The following is a 17,516-nucleotide window of genomic DNA, read 5'->3' on the forward strand; positions in this document are numbered from 1 at the left end:
GATCAGGAAATGGATGAACGTCCTCTCAGAAATGGGAGGGCACCTACCACCAAGTCCCCAGCGTCCCTCCAGCTCACCCCTCTGCTTGAACAGGAAGGGCTGGCCTGCACCCCAGGGAGCTGGCCACGTCCAGCTGTCAATCATGTCTTCAGCATACCCCCGGAGACACAGAGCCTTCTGTGGACCGGCAGGGAATTCTCACCCCCAGCAGGGAGGCGCTGGGCCACACACGATAGCTTCAGCCCCAGGTTCAACAGGAACATTTCCGCTCACAAATCCAATATGTAGTTTTGGCACAAGAGAGATCGTTCCAGGTGCCGCCGTTGTTCATGCTGGCACAGTCCTCCTCGTAGATGTTGTTGGGCTCCTGTGGGGCCCAGAAACTGGAGGGAAGAAACAGTGGGCAGAGAGAGGCATGAGCCAAGGGACCCCAGGGGATCTGCGGGTGCTGAGATATGCTGCGTGGCTCTGCAGTGCCAAACGCACGCCCCCGGGCAGCGGCCACAACCCACAGGACGGCCAGTCACGGGGACACACGCCTGGGATCCCAGAAACCCAGGAGGCTGAACAGGGAGGAGCACAAGTTCAAGTCCAGGCTGGGAAATGTAGCAAGACCTTGTCTCAAAAAGAAAAAAAGGTGGGGAAGGGGAGGAAAGGGAAGCTACTGGGCGCCGAGACGGATAGAATCGTGTCACGCAGGTGTGACGATACTGAAGCCCTCTGGGATGAATCACCAAAGTGCACCAATGAATATTTTAAAAAATAAAAAAATGAATAAATCAAAAGAGGGGGTAGAGCTCCGTGGTAGGATGTCCCTGGGTTCAATCCCCAGGACCCACAAGACGAGGAACATGAAAAGCTATTGACTTTAAAGAAAGGAACGTGGTGGGAGAAGAAAGGCCATCGTGGTCCGGGGGTCCTTCCATCTGAATGCTCCTTGCCTTCCAGAAGACGCCACATCATCCACCCCCCCAGCTCACCTGTCCTACCCAGCCCCGCTGGTCACGGGCAGCCTCTCCCACCCCGGGCCTCCTGAACCAGCCTCCTCTGCCTCCTCCACTTCCCAGGACCCCTCCCTCTGCACACCCCAGTCGGATCCTCCCCATCTTGCAGGAATTGAGCTATTTGGGGTCACACTCTTAAAGCAGGGTCTGACCCGGGGACTCGGGTACATGGGGTATGTGAAGGGAGGTTCTACAGAAAGGAGAAGGAGCGGGAGCCGGCGGTGGACCAGGAAGGAGGAGCTGAGCCAGGCTGTGAGCTCGAGCTGCGCATCGCTTCCTCCTGACCGGGAGCTCGGGATGCCCTCTAGGGTCACCCCACGGAAGCCATCTCTTAGGATGTCATTGGCCCTGGGCTGACCTCCGTGGGAGTAGGGGTAACCTCTTAGATGAGCAGCCTCCCATTCAGCTGAGAACACATTTCCAGAAACATCATGACTGTGAGCCCTTGGCAGCCAGTGCCTCCCGCTGGGGAATGCAGGCACCCCAGGACCTGAGCTGTCCCCACAGTGCCATGCCACGCCACATCATCTCAGAGAGCCACGCCTCCTATCAGGAATCTCTAACTTAAAAAAAAAAAAGAATCCTGCTCATCAATTCGACAAATCCAAATCTTGCTCTCAAACCTGTGGCCAGTCTCTTTATTTTTCCAGCCATTAACCTAGAGGCTTGATATAGTTGCAAAGTTGTGCTAAATGGTTGAGATGTTGCAATGGAGGAAACCTCAAAGCCACATGTTAGGATTTGTCTGAAATGTTCCCCAGAGTCTCACACAGTCAGAGGTGACATGATGGGGTCACAGGGGTCTGATGGCATTGGCGGATCAATAACTTGAGTGGGTTATTGGGAGGTGGTGGAAACGATAGGAGGCTGGACCTAGCTGGAGGACGCAGGTCCCTGGAAGCAGATCCTGAGAGGACTTGGCTTGTCCCTGGCCCCGCCTGCCCCCTCCCTCCTTCCTGGCCACCGTGAGCTGACCGCTTTCCTCTGCCGTGGTCTCAGCCCCAGAGCAATGAAGCCAGCAGACAGGGACCTAACCCTCTGCAACTGAACCAAAATAAATCCTGTCTCTTCCAAGTTCTCCCCAGGCGTTTGTCACGGCGACAAAAAGCTAACCCAGTTCAGGGACCAGAAGCCCTGCCATCATTTAAAAAAAAAAAAAATCACCCTTGTAGACCAGCCTGGAATTCTAGAGAACTGGGGTCCCAGACCGCAATGACAACACCACGCAGGGAAGAGGGGCTTCCCAGAGAAGATGACCAGGACCAAAAAGATGACCAGGACCCTACGTACCCCTCCATTCAGGGTCCCCAGGTCCCTCTGTGCCAGGCAGTAACCTTCAGTTAGGTGCTGTGGAGACCCTCGAGGGCTTAATGACAATTTATCAACCCGAAGAGAAATTTTTCTGTATTTAAAATCAGGATCCCTGTACCAGGAAGAGCCAAAGGCTTCAGCCATAAAAATATAAAATAAAATAGAATAATAGAGTCCTGTCATTTGTAGCAACATGGATGGAACTGGAGGATATCATGCTAAGTGGAATAAGCCGGGCACAGACAGAGTACAGTGCATCCACGTCCCTTATGGGGAAACTAAAAAAGTCAATTCTAAGACGGAGAAGGGGTGGTCACTGGTACAGGGGGAAGCCGGATAGAAGGAATGATTTCTAATGTTTTCTACCACGAAGGACTAACTGTGGTTGACAATAATTAATTGTATATTTCAAAATAGCTAGTACAGCCGGGCGCAGTGGTGCACACCTGTCATCCCAGAGGCTTGGGAGGCTGAGGCAGGAGGACCATGAGTTCAAAGCTAGCCTCAGCAACCTAGGGAGGCACTAAGCAGCTCAGTGAGCCCCTGTCTCCAAAAAAAAAAATACAAAATAGGGCTGGGATGTGGCTCAGTGATCGAGCGCCCCTGAGTTCAATCCCCAGTGCAAAAAAAAAAAAAAAAACACAAAGAAACAATGAGTATTTGAGGTGACAGATTTGCCAGCTATCCTGATCTGATCCTCACACGTTATACCTGGTGTTGAAATATAACACTGTGCCCCGTAAACATGTATGATTACATAACAGTGTAACCAAATATATTGTAACAATTAAAAATAAAAGTCTATTTTTTGAAATTTTAAAAAAGAACCAGGACCTGACACCCTCAGCCGTGTTCCCCACCTTCTCCTCTCCCCATGCTCAGGGCCCACAGAGAGACAGACAGACCCCAGGAGCCTCGAACACTTGCCTTAACGTGACAGGGGACCCATCCAGCCACCTCCAGTCCCCTTCTCGGCTCTTGTCATTCAGCCCCAACCAGTACACCCGTGGAGAGCCGTGCGCCTTGGCCACGAAATTCTGCAAATACAAACTGCATTCAGCCATCAGTCCTCCTAATGGCCTCGGGGTGAGAGCCCCCCACGTCCTCTCCCACTCATCTGTGGCTTCAGAAGGCTGCCCCTGGTCCCCACGGCAGGCAGAGGGGGATCAACACCCTCCTGCTTCAGCACGTGGCGTGAGGGTGACCACACAGCTCCTCGGGCAGGGGGCCACTCTGGAGGCATCTTGTCTTATGATCCCTCCCTCTCATGCTCCACAAGTTGTGATGCAGTCAGAGGGGCCATCACCAGAGCCAGCCCCGGGATGTTCGGGACTTTCAAACCTCTAAAACTTGGAGACAAATAAAACTCTTTCCTTTACAAAATACCCAGCTTCCCGTATTTTGTTACAGCAACTGAAAATGGATTAATGCACATCTTGTGCCTCATTTTCTCCATTTGTAAAATGGGATGATAACAGGAGCTACCTCCTCATAGGATAGGATTTGCATGAGGATAAAATAGGTTAATGTTCTTAAAGTGCCAACACAGTGACTGGCACCTAACAACGACCGTGACATCTTAGCATTTAATGTTACAACATTTGAATAACGTTTTAGGAAACGATAGGAGGTTTTTCCCCTGGTGTTTTTCCACCCACTCAGAGCCCTAATCTGCATCTAAGTAGAGAAGTTCATGAAGAAAATAAGTGGAGGAGGAAGAGAAGCAGGGGAAGGAGCCTCCTGGCACTGGTATATCTGGGCTTTGGGAAGAAAAGGAAGGGTTTATGTTGAAGACAGAAGATTGGAAAGAACTATGGTGAAGGAAATCGTATCAGTGGTTGCAGATGGTGGAAGGATTAACTAGACAAGGGATATGAGAGGACTTTTCAGGGTGGTAGAACGTTATGAGTCTTGTTTGATTGGCAGTGACGTTTGTCAAAACACAGGCTTCAAATACGTGCATCTTACTGTATGCAAATCACACTCCCACCTCGAGTCTCCAGTCTGCAGGGAGGGGAGATGGCAGTGGCAAGAAGTTTTGAATACGCAGACAAGGTCTGGAGAGAGAGGAGCCCTCCACCTCATCCCCAAGGACCCCCCGGGAGGTGGCAAAAAAAAAATTGGGGGACTCTAAAGAGCAAAAGCTACCTGGACAGTATTTCCTAGTAAAAGCTCCAGGGAGGTTTCAAGAAACCAGAGGCCAGGGGTGGTGGTGCACACCTGTAATCCCATGACTCGGGAAGCCGAGGCAGGAGGATGGCACATTAGAGGCCAACCTCAGTAACTTAGCAAGACCCTGTCTCAAAACTTAAAATTTAAAAAGGTCTGGGGATGTAGCTCAGTGGTAGAGCACCGCTGGGTTCAATCCAGTATCATGCAAAAACATAATGCTCTGATGTTTATGATCGAGGTCATGGACTTTGAAGACAGCTACCTGATCCCAAATCCCAGCTCTGAAAGTAGTTTTGAGTGACCACAAGTGAGTTGCTTAGACGTACTATGCTTCAGTGTCTTCGACTGTGAAGTGCATAAATTGTAATTTTACCTAATTGTAGTAGTATCAGGGCTCAGAGTGGGTGGGAAAATACCATTAAAGTTGTTTACAAATATTCCAACTTTCCTTCTGGATACTCACAGGTGAGACCTTCTTTCCCTATCACCTCCAAGGGTAGGAGTGCTCACGTGACCTGCTTTGTGAGCATAAGTGAAAACTCGGAGATGATTTGCCTCCTGCGTGATCACTGCTGAGCTATGGAGACTCTCTGTTACTGCAGCAAAACCTAACCTCTCCTGGCTGATACACGGATCTGTAGAGTTTTGAGGACTACATATGCTAATACATGCAAGACGTAAGGTGTTTGCAAGACAGGCACTATCTTAGAGTCATTCAGTTTCCATAGAAGAGATAAAACTGAGATTTGCAGAGGTTGAATAAACACCATCAGCACTTGAACTCAAATAAAACACATCTTCTTCCCTTTCACGTGATACTGTCTCAGCAAGAGCCTGCAATTAAGTTTCAATAACTCAAAAGGAATTACAAGTTCTCTCTATCCTGGTAAGAAAAGGAGGGGTGAATCCTGGAAGCAAAGCAGAGTGGTTCTCAAGGGTTCGGCAGGGACAACTCACGTGCTCAGCAAAGGAATTGATGATGACCAAGTGAGAATAATTCTCCTGGCAGAACTTCCTGGCTTCGTCCCATGACTTGGTGCTGGGAGAGAAGTAGTAACACCTGCCCTCAAAGGGGAGCCAGCCCTCAGGGCAGGTGATCCTGGTACAGTCTGGGGACAAGAGAGATGCTGTCAGAAGGCTTCAGAGTCTGTGTACCTAGTATGCCACGGACAGTTGTTCAGGCTGTGCGATTCTCAACTCCAGTCAGCACCGTTCTCATAACTTCACTAAAAACCATTTCCATGAAGTCCTGCAACCTGCTGCTCCGGCCATGTCCCTCATCTCTGGGTGGTTCCCCAAACCCCACTCACCTAACAAACCCCGAAGTTCCACCAGGGACTGGTTGATGTCTGCTCTGACACGGTCAATGTCCTTCTTCAGGCCAGCCAGCCCCGCCATGCCAGTCACTGTCAGGAGAGATCAAGGGTCAGGAACCCAGAACCACACCCTCCTGCCCACCCACTACCCCCCACTGACTGCTCCTCACTGCATCCCGGGTCTCGTGGGAAATGGCAGAATTCAAAACCCACGTTCTCGGGGTCCAGGGGTCCTGGGGTGGCTTAGAGGGGGATCCACCCCTGGAGACTTGAGGCTAAAGGGAGAGGTGAGCTTCCTGGAGACGAGTTGGACATGAGGATGGGATTGGGAAGGGGGTGGAGACGGGGCTCAGGAAGAGGGTGATCTGGCACCTGTCAGGGGAGGAGGGAAAACAGGCCAGCAGGGGCGTCCCTCTTCCTTTAGACTCTTCTGTGATGTCCAAAACTCTGTATTCACTGGTAATATGTGACTCATGACCCCCTACCTGCGCTGTCCAAGGGAAAGTAATGTGAACCAAGCCACATGGTTTTTTATTTTTCTTTTAGTTGTAGATGGACACAGTATCTGTATTTTATTTATTTTTATGTGGTGCTGAGCATCGAACCCAGTGCCTCATGCGTGTGAGGCCAGCGCTCTGCCACCAAGCAACAGCCCCAGCCCAAGCCACGTTTTTAAGTCAAAAAGAAACTGGTAAAATTAACTCGGATACTGTTTTCACTCGCCCCTCTGTGTCCACGCTACATTATCATTTCAATCTGCAACCAGCATTTTCAAAGTATTGGTGGGATAGGTTCCATTCCATGTGGGAACAAGTCTTTGAAGTCCGTGTGTGAGTCACGGTGACAACACACACCCCATTTCAGGCCAGTCACATTTTAAGTGCTCAACAGCCACCTGTAGCTTGTAGCTGCCAAATGCCATAATGGAAGTCTGGACACACACACACACACACACACACACACACACACACACGCACACACACGCACACACGCACACACACGCACACACGCACACACACGCCCTCCACAGGGAAAAGCACGCGACAAGGGTCATGTCTGATGTGCTCTCCGTGCTGCCCCCCCCCCCTGCGCCCAGCACAGCGACTGGCAAAGGGAGACAGGTTGGTGTGTTGGGGTTGGGTGTGGGGATGGAGCGGAGCTGAGCGAGGGGAGGCACTCACCGTTCACCTGCCAGGCCGCCTGCTGAGAGGTCAACGCCCCCAGCCTCTCCACCACCTCCTGGTCTGTGAGGAAGAGTCCAGCCTGACCCCAGGTCCTCCCGGGCCCCACCCCCAGCCTCTCCCCACGGCCCATCCCAGCCCTACTCACACTTCATCAGGGTCACAGTCAGACTGAGGCAGCTCAGGATCAGGGACGTCCCCAGCAGCAGCAGCAGACACAGGTATACCTTTAGCCTCTCCTCCTGGTGACACCCGGGACTCTTGGACTTCGGATGGAGCCAGGGCACTGGAGTGGCTGGGGGGCGGGGGCGGGGTGGGGACAGAGAGTCTCATCCTGGTGCTTCAGAGTGTGAGGAAGGGACCCTGAGCCTTTCTCCAGGAGCCCAGGACAGAGGTGTGTCGCCCTGTCTACAGGACAGTCCAGGGACAGTCGCCAGACAGGGTCGGGGAATGAGCCTCCAGCAGCTCCTGCCCACGCCCCTCCCACTCAAGGCAGCCTGCGGACCCCTGGGACATAGAACAGGTCCCTGTCTCCTCCAAGTCCAAAGGGACTTGCTGAAGAGTCCCCTGCAGACACCCTGGGTCCCCGGGGGGCCCTGGCCTGGACACCCGGGAGGAGCAGAGAGGTTTCTGTGTCCCAGGGCCTCACCCTGGACCTGACTCAGATACACTGTCCACCCCGAGAGGGGAGGAAGGGAGCCGCCCGGGGCAGGGGGACTCACTGGTTAGGGACGGCAGGACAGGAGGAGGCTCCCCATCAACGCCTGGGAGAAAGGAGGAGAGAGGTCTATGCAGAAGTTGCCGGAAGATTCTGTCTTCCGAGATCAGCAAGCGCCGTCAGGACAGAGGGGTTGGGAGGAAACCCCTGGGCTTCCCCCTCAGGATTCCTCTCTTCCCACATTTTTTGTTGTGCATGCGGTTGTGCAAATGGCGGGATCTGCTGTCGGGTCGCAGGCGCACAGGTAGGACACAGGATCTGGCCGACACCCCCCAGCCCCCCCCACTGCTCACCCAACTGATGAGACTTGCAGGGCACAGGCGGGAGGCCCAGGGCTGGAAGGACCAGAAAGACAAGGGTCATTCCCAGGAGAGTCTCCACCCGGGAGCAGGAAGACCCCGGCCGCGGCCTCACCTGTCATCCTCAGGGGCTTGCTAGGGAGAGGAGGGGTCTCCGGTTTCTTTCCTGGGGAAGGAGGAAGGTTGCTCAGGCCCAGGCGGGGCAAAGCCACAGGGGGGGGCCTCTGGACCCTCAGCCCCACTCACCTGCCCTGGGAGGCCGCGGGGGAGCCATGGAATCTGAAGAAGAGAAGGTCAGAGTCAAGGTCGGGCTAAGGGGAGGGGACAGGGTCACAGTGCAGAGACCGACCACCGAACCACCAGGGAACTCCTCGTATGAAAACTGAGAAGTCCGTGTCCTGGAAACCCCTCCGTCCTGGTGAGCCGGGACAGTTGGTGGCCTCGGAGTCACAGGGAGAGCTGAAGTGAGGACGGAGTTAGGTGTGGTTGGACCTGGCTCTGGGATTGGACGAGGGCGAAGCTGGGGTGATCGTGGCGAAGGGTGTGGGAGCAGCGTGGTCACTCGGGACAGGGTCAGGGTCCCGCAGAGTCCTTGCCGGGTTTGGGAACAGGTTGGAGGTCACGTTGCGGTTGGGCGGGGATGAGGGGATGTTGCATTTGGGAGTGGAGTTGCAGAGATGAGGAGGGCCGTGTTGGAGGGAGGGGTGGCCCTGAAGGCGGGGATGCGGCTGGTCTTGGAGGAGGGGTTGAGGACCGTGGGGGCACAGCGCTGGCGTCAGAGACAAGACCATCCCACGGTACAACCCAGCCCACCTCCTGCCTCACACAGAGCCACTCACGCCCCTAGACCTCAGAAACCGGGGATAGAGAGGCCCATTTTGCATAGGACGGCCACTGCCCAAGGACACCGGGGTGGCACTACCAACCTCAGAAACCTCTCACGGCCTCCAGTTCCCTGGAGGGACTTCACTCAGGGACACCTCCCAAGCTCCCACGTTTCTGTCCACTCATCAGCCCCTCGGGGCTGGTCACCCACCACACCCAGGTGCCCTCGTCGACTCCACCCCCTGCCATGGGGCAGAGCCCCCAGATCCCCTGGGATTTCTCCGCTGCTTCGTCCCTTCCCTCTCGGTGGAGCTGGTGCCCAGAGCTCCAGGGCACGGTCCCAGTGCGCCTGCCATCGTGTCACCTGGCCTGGGGTGGGTCAACCCGAGAATGACCGGGTGGCTACAGTGTCCAGCGACCGCCCCCTGGGGCCCTGCTCCCTCATTCCTGAGAGAGCCGTCTCACCTGGCTTGGGAGGCAGGTCCTTGTAGGGTGGCGCCATGTTTTCGTAATCGTCACCGTCACCATCAGACTCCTCCACTGTGGTCCCTCCCAGAGAGAAGGCAAGTCAGAATCCAGCCTCCCTCCCCTCCTCCCTCGGGTCCTGGTCCCTGGCTCCAGAAGGCCCCAGGATGGGGATGCGGGGTCCCCACCCCCAGCCCACGCCTGGCGAGGGCCCTACCTGGTGGGTAGTGGCGCCCCGTGTTAGTGTACAGGGTGCTCATGGCTGCAGAGGACACCAGGACCCGGAGAGGAACGCCCAGTGCCCAGCAGCGCCTGTCCTCTGTGCCTTCTGCTCAGGCGTCCATCCGGGGCCCCTCTCAGTTCCCTTTCTTTAGAAGTCAAATGCATGCAAATCCGTCTTGAGAAGAGCCCCTGCGACCTGCCCTAAGCTGCTCTCTCTCCCCAGTTCAGATCTCCCACAGCTGGGCACAGACAGAGCGCCAAGGCCCGGTGGAAAGTGGCCAATCTCCTCCCTCCTTGGACCTCTGACCTAAACAGGAGGGGCAATAGGCCAGTCAGGGGACACCGGGTTGAGCCAGAAAAGGCTTGTTACACTTTATTCTCAATAGTGACCGCGTCGTCACTCCATAGTGACCTGGAGGTGGTGATGTTGCAGCCAGACGTGGAAATGACGGGGGCCAAGTGCTCCCACATTCCATAACGAAGTGCTAGGACCCCGCACCAGTGATCTACAGCTGTGTCCTAAGTCACCCAAAACTTAGTGACTTAAGGCAACCCTATGCATGTGTCATCTAGGTTTCTGCGACTTGGGGATCCAGCGCAGCTCAGCTGGGTGGCTCTGACTTGTCGTCTTTTGTAGGATGCAGTCTAAATGTTGCCCAGATGCCCGTGTTCCTTAGGCGCTGGTTACCCGAGCTGAGAGGTGGGATTAGCCGAGGTGCCCCCTCCCCAGCAGATGGACGCACAAAGAAAAGACCGAGCCGTGGAGAAGAAAGGGACTCAGACATTTGCAGAAAAATGCGTGGACCTGGAAGGTCTCCCAGCAGGAGGAACAAGCCAGACACAGAAGGAGGAGCATCTCTCCTTCTCTTTCAAAGGCAGAAGCTAAAAAAGTCAACCCGAAAGTGGCCCAGTGATTTCTAGAGATGGGGAAGGTTTGGGGCGAGGGGAGGGTGGAAAGGAGGCGGGGTGTGCTCAGCGGGTGCTGGGTGCAGGCGCGGAAATACCAGGCGGAACCTCAGCCCTATACACAATTCATACGTCTTAATAAATTTTTTTCAAAAATTTTGAATCTAAAAATAAATGAACAGATACTTTGAAAGGGCCTCTAAGATAAAGCCTTAGTTGGGATCCCTGGGGAAAAGGCATGATGTGACATTCTATAAAACTTTCTTATAATGTTCAATGAATTCATGGTATAAATAATATAGTTGATAACTAGCACTAGTTCCTTTTTTTTTTTTTCCTGTGCTGGGAATGGAGCGGGGCCTTGTGCATGCTAAACAAGCACACTACCACTGAGCTGCAGCCACAGCCCCAATAAATAGAACTTTAAATAGGACTTTTAATTAAAAATAAAAGATGTCTCCTGGAGCAGCCTTTACCTGAAAGCCTGCCAGTACTGGAGATCTGCCTCTAGGACCGTGCACCCACCTGGCTCTGGACAGGAGACCTCCATCCTTCCCACGAGTCTCTCCAAAGGGATGATTGGGTGTCCCCACAGCGGGGTAGAGGCTCAGGTGGAAGCCACATGCCTAGCCTCACAAGTCACACACTGTGTCTAGTCTGCGCTCAGTTCACCATGTGGACCAGACCTGGGTCATTGTGGGATGAGACTACACAAGGACACAAATGCCGGGATGTAGGGTCACTGGGTCATCTTGAAGCCTGCTACCACAATCATACGAGCTGAATCTGCAAAGCCTGTAAGTTGTGTGTGAGTCCCGATGCACAGCCTGGACAGGACCGCAACAGAAAGGATTTTAGTTTCTTTTTCTTGTTTTTGTTTTGCAGTACTGGGGATCGAACCCAAGCACACTCTACCCTTGAGCTACATCCCCAGGTTTTTTTTTTTTTTTTTTTTTTTTTTGAGACAAGAGTTCTACTAAGTTGCCGAGGCTGGCCTCAAACTCGTGATCCTCCTGCCTCGGCCTCCTAAGTAGCTGAGATTATAGCTATGTGACACCATGCCCAGCTAAAAGTCCCCCAGAGTCTCCTGTTAAAGCCTTGGACCCCAGGTGGTGGAGCTACGGGAGGTGGTGGAAGCCGTCGGAGGTGGGGCCCGGGTGAGGGAGTGGGTTCTTTGTCCCCCACCCTTGATTCCTCCAGGAAGTGGATTCCCAAACAGACTCAAAGGTTTCGCTCACAACTTGCATTTTTAATTAGGAGGAAAGCTTCCTTATACAGATGGTTCCTGACACAGGGGTCCCCGATCCCATCTTAGACGCTTCACTTACTGACTTCAGCAAAGTCCCTTTTGCCCAGATGAAGTCGGTTCCATCTCCACGGGGTCAGGACTCAGACGGTTAATCAGGGGGAGACACAATTCAACCCACTACGAGGTCCCAGGACTGAATGCTCGGGCGCGCGGGGATCTGAGTCGACCCTGGAGATGACGGTAGGAGCCCAAGGAGTGCAGAGAAAGTGGTTCCAGAAGCTGGAAAAAACTGGAGAAGGGGGGGGGCGTGGGGGGCCGCAGCCGCCAGGCCTTGGTGTCGGCCCCCGGGAACCGATTTGGGTCTTTTGAACTCCAGAACTGGAAGGAACCCAATCCTGTGGTTTAAACCATGGAATTTATGAAACGTTATTTCAGTTCATCTTAGGAAGCTAAAACACACCCCAAAAGCTAAGACCCCCTCAGGACCCCGCTTTCGGGGCTTTCCACTAAGAGTAAAAGGAAACGCAACTCAAAGTGGCTTAAACAAGGAGGAAAATCCTGCAGACGTGGGTCCGAGCTAGAGTGGAGTTTCGGAGCCTCAAAACAAGAGCAGCTCAGGAGGCCGAGGCAGGAGGATGGCAAGCTCAAAGCCAGCCTCAGCAACAGCAAGGCGCTAAGCGACTCCGTGAGACCCTGTCTCCAAATAAAATACAAAATAGGGCTCAGTGGTCAAGTGGCCCTGAGCTCAATCCCCATACCCCCCCCCAAAAAAAGTGGCTTAAACACAATGGAATTTATGTTCCACTAAGAGTCTCGATATAAACAACCTGGTCTCCTGATGGAAAGTCTTCCCCAGCACGTGGGGACGGGGTGGCCCCAGAGGGCAGCAGATCAGCTCTGCTTTCCACCGACAGCGCACCCCAGGGGCTGGGCTTTCCCCCGAGGTGGGCCTAATGCCACAGGCCTCCCCACCTGCCTCGGGGGTGCATGTGCCCATTCTACGGGGGGGGGGGGGAGGAGAGGCTTGTCTGAGACGGAAGAGCCTATCTGCTCGGCCTACCTGCTCAGCACCGCAGAGCAGCAGGCTCCAGATGGACGTGGACATGTCCAGGGGACAGGCAAACGGGTCAGAAGGACGGGCTGATGGCATCTCCGCACATCAAGGGAGCTCACTGACGCTGCTGGGCCTGGAGCAAGGCAAGCCCAAGAAAGGCTAGTGGTCCTACTGTGTAAAGACGGTGGACGCATGGCCAATGCCATCCCTCTGGACCCGGCGCACAGTAGGTATTCAGGGACTGGTAGTGGAATCCAGGCACATCCCCAGAGTCTAACATAAGGCTTTGGGCTGGGGATGTGGCTCAAGCGGTAGCGCGCTTGCCTGGCATGCGTGCGGCCCGGGTTCGATCCTCAGCGCCACATACAAAGATGTTGTGTCCGCCAAATACTAAAAAATAAATATTAAAAAAAAAAAAACATAAGGCTTTGGACCCTGGAGAACCCCAGCTCTGCCCCATTCATGCTGTGTGACCTCCGAGGAATAGAACAACATCTCTGATTGTTGGTCTCCTAACCTGTCCAATTTGTTCATTCATCCATTCAACAGATATGTATCGACCACCTACTAAGTATTAAGCTGTGTTCCAGGCACCAAGGATTCATCCCTAAACAACAACGAAATCCCTACTGTCAGAGCGGTCACCGGTGGAAAGAAAGTGAGTAAAATAAATTACTACATAGTTCAGTGAGGGAGCATTTTTCTCACATGCACAAGGCTGGGTTTAATCCTCAGCACTGCAAATAAACGAATAAGTAAAAGAGCCAAATATCTTTAGAAAGTTATGTTAGTCATACAAAAAAGAAGAAGAAAGAAGAAAGCAGGAGAAGGAAATTGGGGGTACACGGGGGTCTCGATGAAAAGAACAATCACAGAATCGAAGTCATGACAAGCTTAACTTCATAACGCGTCTACCCCGTGTCCACTCAGAGCATCGAAATGTCGCGCTCTACTCGTGTGCGATGAATTGAAGTGCCTTCTGCTGTCTCGGGCAACTAAGTAGAACAAATAAAAAATCTTTAAAAACCTGGAGACCAGTGACAGTGGTATCTGGGAATCCCCCACTGTTTGTAGATTGAATAACACCCACGGGTCGGAGGGAGTTCAGAAATGAAATTGAAGAGACACTGAACTGAACAAAAGTGAAAACGTCTCAAAATACGTGGACGGCCAGGCTGGGTGGTGGCTCAGGGGGGGTCCTGGGTGCGTCTGTGTAGATACCTCGCAGCTTGAGCAGCACCAGCAGGAGATGGATGCCGTGGCTGTGGTCCGAAGGTACGTGTCCCTCCACGTGTCCCATGCTGGGAACGTCATCCTCTTTGTGGTGATACTAAGAGGTGGGGCTTCTGGGGACGTGATCAGGCCATGAGGGTTCTGGGCTCATGGACGGCCTTAATGCCCTGATGGACAAGGGTACGGAGAGCTGCCTGGCCTGCCACCTCTGTGGCCATGGAGGGCAAAGCACTGATCCCTCTGGGGGGTGGAGACGGGGTGCCCTCGCTGGAAGCAGGGAAGTTGCCCTCCCCAGACCCAAGTCAAACCTCCTGTGCCTCCTGGTTGGATTTCCAGGCTCCAGAACCGTGGGAAAGAAATTTCCTTGTTGTAAATGATCCAATCTCAGGCATTTTGTTATAGCAGCATGAATGGACTAAGACGATCGTTAGATGCTTGCATTTATAAAAGCTTCAGGTGCCATCGCGCCAGTGCTCCAGTCTCCCCAGGGCAGGGAGGCGCAGAGCTACGGGTGGCTCCCATCTCCCCTAGCATGCAGGAACCTCAAACATAAAAATAAGATTTTTAAGCACCCAAAATGGGTCCCAGTGGCAGACGCCGCCAGCATTGGCCGGCCCCAGGGTAGCCCACATTCGTCAATTTAGGTTTTTGAAAGGACAGAATATGCTGGCGGTGGGGTCTAGTTACAGACCCCATAGGGAATAGTGTCTAAAGCCTGGCCTTCGTCCCCGAAGAGCAGGTGAGTCACAGCCCACCCCATCAGAGTATTTGATAAGGATGCAGAGAGAGGCTCAGCCGGTTTACGAGCTCAGTTAAAATCGCCCAAACAATTTCAGAAAGTAATAATAAAAACAAAAAAATTTTCAATGACACTTTACCTTTTAGAAGCAGAACCCTTCTGGAATTTCACCGTCCACATTAGCTTCCCAGTAAGTCATAAGGAGCGTGCTCATGAGGAGGGCGACCCTGGAACCCTACACACTTTATCAATACCCTAAAACATCCCGGCGCGGCCTCCATTTAGGGCCCCCTGTCCTAGCTGGAGCCCTATGCTGGGTTCCCAAATCTGACCATTCCAACAACCTAAGAAAAACAGCGGAGAGAGGGCGCGCGCACCCAGAGGTGCCTTTTCAAACTCCCCTAAGGGCCCGTGGAAAGAGAGCTGCCTCTGGAATTCTTCATTCTTATCTAGGGGACACACAGGGGAGGTTCCATGGAACATTCTATGTCCAAAAGGGCAAAGGGGGGGGGATTACAAAGGGACAGGTGAGTGTCACTCGGCCCCAGCGGGTGACACCTGCGCCTGGAGCCACGCCTTGCCATCCCAGCTGGGTGACGCCCAGGTGACTGCGATCTGGGCCAGGCTGAAGGCAGTAGTCGCTCAGAACCTGGTGCATCAGGACGTAAAGGCGCTGCATCCAGGGCAGCTCCCGACAGTCCGGAAATTCTTGCTGGGAAGGTGGCCTCTAAAGATACAGGGGACAGGGGAGTCTCCTAGAAGCCGCGGAAGGGACTTGGAGGCTGCGCCCAGCCCCGTGGAGAGCACCCCCTGGTCTTGCGTCCAGAATCATCAGTGAGACCTTCCAGAACAGCCCCATTTAGAATTTCAGGATGTCCCTTCTCATATTCCCGAACCCAATTTTTCCTTCTTAACAGTTAGCACCATTTTGTTGCCATCAGACATTCTGTTTAGGTCACTTCTTAATCATTATTTTGGGGGGTGGGGGGACTCACTGGGGATTGAACCCAGGGGTGCTTGACCACTGAGCCCCGTCCCCAGCCCTTTTTATATTTTATTTAGAGACAGGGTCTCACTGAGTTGCTTAGGGCCTCGCTAAGTTGCTGAGGCTGGTCTTGAACTTGAGATCCTCCTGCCTCAGCCTCCCGTGTTGCTGGGATTACAGGGGTGGCTACCACACCTGGCTTTCCTGATTTCATTCATTGCCCGTCTCCCCCCATTAGGAGCTCTGCTCTGCGAAGGCAGGGATCTGTGTCTGTCCTGTTCACTGCGTGTGACTGCCTGCCAGGTGGTAATGTGGTGCTCAGAGAATGAATGAGTGACAGTCCTGCCTGCCAAGTCCTGGTGAAGATGACCCCCAAAGTCAGACCCCTTCAGGCTCACGTGTCTTTCAAATGCCAGCCAGGCTGGGTATGGTGGTGCACATCTGTAACCCCATGACTCAGGAGGCCGAGGTAGGAGGATCGCAATTCAACCAGCCTCAGCACCTTGGCAAGACCAGGTCTCAGCTTGGAATTTTTAGAAGGCTGGGATGTAGTTCAGTGGCACAGCCCTCGTCCAGCTGCTGTGAGATGCTGGGTTCAACCCCCCTGTACCACAAAATCAGTATCAAAATGCCACCAGCCACTCTGGATCCCCTGGATCCCCAGGCATCCTCAGAGCCTGGATTAGAGGCGAGTGTTCACCCCGTAGGCAGAAGCCAATTTCCCCCAGGGGCTTACCCTAGACCTGAAGACCCAGAGCATCCCATCTCCCACCCAGCAGACCGTGCAGAGGTGCAGACATCACCCAGAATTTCCATCCCCACCCCCGGGTCCACCTGAGCTTCTCAGGCTTTGGCCACAGAATACTAATAGACGGGCGGGCGGCAGAGGAGGAAGGAGGGGCAGGGAGCCCCAGGCAAGAAAGCAGGCCCCTGGGGAGCAGCGTGGGGGCAGGAAGCTCTCCTTGTCGGGTGACTGACAGAGGAAGAAACAGGAAGAGCATGTCTCATGGGTGACAGAGACCCGACCCCTCCCACGGGCGCACACACTGCTTTATGTCCCCCTACCATGACACCGTCACTTCTCATCCCCAACCCTGGGTAAGCACGCGCTGGCTGAAACCCTTGAGCCCTGGGACCTCGGGAACAAGAAGACCCAGGCCTCCTCCAGGGTCTAACTGGCTGGGACCCCTTATGCCTCTATGGCGAGGGCTGCTCATCGTAGCACCTTGTTTGGCTTTCCAGTTAGACAATGTCTACTTGGAGAGTGACCTTCTAGTTACATGGTGACAGTAAGAGCGAGCACATATTGGGCACCTACTAAGTGCCAGGCAGTGGGAACTTTTCATGCAACCATCTGACTGATCCCCCCAAATACCCTCTTCAATTATTCATTGGGGGTTTGTTTGACAAATATTCAGACCCTTGAGTCTGTCTGTTTTTTGTTGCTATGACAGAGTACCTGAGACTGTGTAGCTTATAAAGTAGGAAGTTTTATTTAGATCATGGTTTCAGAGGCCAGAGGCTGGGGTGTCCAAGGGCATGATACCCACATCTGGGGAGGGCTTTTTGGCTCCATCATATCATGGCAGAGGGTACCCATGGTGAGATGAGCCAGCTCACCAGAGAGAGCTTGTTTTTCCAAATAAAGTCATTCCCTCCATTCTCGAGGGTTCCTCCCCCAAACTAAATCACTTCTAGCTGAGTGTGGGTGGCACACGCCTGTTATCCCAGCAGCTCTGGAGGCTGAGGCAGGAGGATGGCAAGTTCAAGGCCAGCCTCAGCCACTTAATGAGGCCCTAAGCAACTGGGTGAGACTCTGTCTCAAAATAAGAAACAA

At 53.6% G+C, this 17,516-nt stretch overlaps 1 protein-coding gene across 1 annotated transcript; it reads right to left on the reverse strand.

Moving 5' to 3' along the window:
* Positions 1–250: 250 nt before the first annotated feature.
* Positions 251–9,551, reverse strand: Clec17a (C-type lectin domain containing 17A). The gene is made up of 10 exons (XM_077796541.1): positions 9,509–9,551; positions 9,292–9,375; positions 8,248–8,280; positions 8,117–8,167; positions 7,133–7,279; positions 6,985–7,047; positions 5,798–5,893; positions 5,445–5,596; positions 3,243–3,352; positions 251–383 (listed from the first exon to the last, which is right to left on the reverse strand). Exons 1-10 carry the CDS (start codon positions 9,549–9,551, stop codon positions 251–253), a joined length of 912 nt encoding a protein of 303 aa, XP_077652667.1.
* Positions 9,552–17,516: the final 7,965 nt, after the last annotated feature.

Source organism: Urocitellus parryii, chromosome 3 (assembly GCF_045843805.1).
Source record: "Urocitellus parryii isolate mUroPar1 chromosome 3, mUroPar1.hap1, whole genome shotgun sequence".
NCBI classification, from domain to species: Eukaryota; Metazoa; Chordata; class Mammalia; order Rodentia; family Sciuridae; genus Urocitellus; species Urocitellus parryii.

What these genes read in the sequence shown, in the direction of transcription:
- Clec17a (XM_077796541.1), bottom strand. Translation starts at nt 9,551, where the DNA reads ATGAGCACCCTGTACACTAACACGGGGCGCCACTACCCACCAG. An exon ending in CCCGCGGCCTCCCAGGGCAG is followed by an intron (nt 8,168 to 8,247) that starts GTGAGTGGGGCT and finishes CTCCTTCCCCAG; the next exon opens with GAAAGAAACCGGAGACCCCT. An exon ending in GGGTCCCCTGTCACGTTAAG is followed by an intron (nt 384 to 3,242) that starts GCAAGTGTTCGA and finishes TCTTCCCTCCAG; the next exon opens with TTTCTGGGCCCCACAGGAGC.